Here is a 1302-nt window from a genome sequence, read left to right as displayed (position 1 = left end):
ATCTACAAATTTAATTTAGTATCTCTTTTCTATTTCTTTTTTTGTTGTTAATCTGGTCTACACACGTTAGGGTTTTTTGAGCAACCCGTCAACACATCGGGCTAGCCTGTGCATTAAAAGCATTTCTGTATCTTAAAAATACTTGATATTACTACATTGCTTTTCACTGTTCCTCTCATTAGCTGAGAAGTAAATTGAGTCACTGGTATCTACTGGGCACTCAATTTCTAGACAGTATCAATTTGGGGATTTGTCCCCAGACTGGTTGTGTCTTCCTTACCATTAGAGCATGTGCTCTGCCTGCATTTCGTCATGGTTTTAATCCCACTTTTAGAGACGTGTGTTTCTGAAGTAATGACATCTCTCTATGTGTTAAGATGTATTACAAAGGCCTTCATGTCACATGTCTGTAGTAATTTCCTCATCCCTGTACTTTTTTCTTTCAATAAACTCAGTCTTTGTAATACGAACATTTACCGTCTGGGTTAGTTTTTTGTTCAAGAGCCCTCCTTTCAGTTTGCCCATTGGTTGATGTGTTTTGCCGCTGGCTGAACTGGTTCCCATAATCATACATCTGTGCTTTTCCTTCCCACAGATCAAGGGATCAACATTTACCGAAAACCACCCATCTACAAACAGCATGGTAAAACCCGATTCCCTGCGCATAGCTTTCAATGGTCCAGCCCGCCCGGCTCCTCCTCTTTGCTGTCTTCTCTGAAAGGCCCAAGTACTGCAGCTTCTGAGAAACAAATGGGGGCAGATTATGCTTTTATAGTCTCTGGTGGTGCAGTGGTGAAGTGCTGAGCTGCTCATTGAAAGGTCGGAGGCTGAAACCCACCAGCTGCTCAGAGCGAGAAAGATTTACAGCCTTGAAAAGAAACCCTATGGGCAGTTCTGTTCCATCCTAGAGGGTCACTATGAGTGGGAAGGAACTTGAAGGCAATGAGTTTGGTTTTTGGTTAAGGTGCACATATCATGAGATTCATTTTTCTAGACAGAAAACATGTACTTCAGTTAAGTGATTTACAGCCCATTTCTGAGCCCATGAAACCATAGGGAAGGGCGGACAGTGCCGTTCGCATAACGAATCGCAAACATCCTAACAAATCTTTATTTTTCATTTTTTATTTTTGGCCTTCAAGTAATGTAATTGCCCTCAATAGTCATTTAAAGAGTCTGCAGTGAGTTTAGCTAGCTAAAATAGTGCAAGACAGCCCCTTAGAAAATTAATTTCACTACATCTCTATCGTGGTGATGATATAGGGTCAGTCCTGGACTACAAACCACAAAGTTGGCAGTTCA

At 41.3% G+C, this 1302-nt stretch overlaps 1 protein-coding gene across 2 annotated transcripts in view; it reads left to right on the top strand.

Moving 5' to 3' along the window:
• Positions 1–1302, top strand: part of ABLIM1 (actin binding LIM protein 1) — a 256621-nt gene that overhangs the window by 239336 nt on the left and 15983 nt on the right. For both annotated transcript variants that reach the window (XM_006831376.1, XM_006831377.1), the window contains one exon: positions 596–643. In XM_006831376.1, the coding sequence (XP_006831439.1) occupies positions 596–643 (48 nt within the window). The remainder of the gene's footprint in view (positions 1–595; positions 644–1302) is intronic.

Source organism: Chrysochloris asiatica, unplaced genomic scaffold, assembly GCF_000296735.1.
Source record: "Chrysochloris asiatica unplaced genomic scaffold, ChrAsi1.0 scaffold00003, whole genome shotgun sequence".
Taxonomy (NCBI): Eukaryota; Metazoa; Chordata; class Mammalia; order Afrosoricida; family Chrysochloridae; genus Chrysochloris; species Chrysochloris asiatica.
This window is presented reverse-complemented; position numbering and strand designations above follow the sequence as displayed.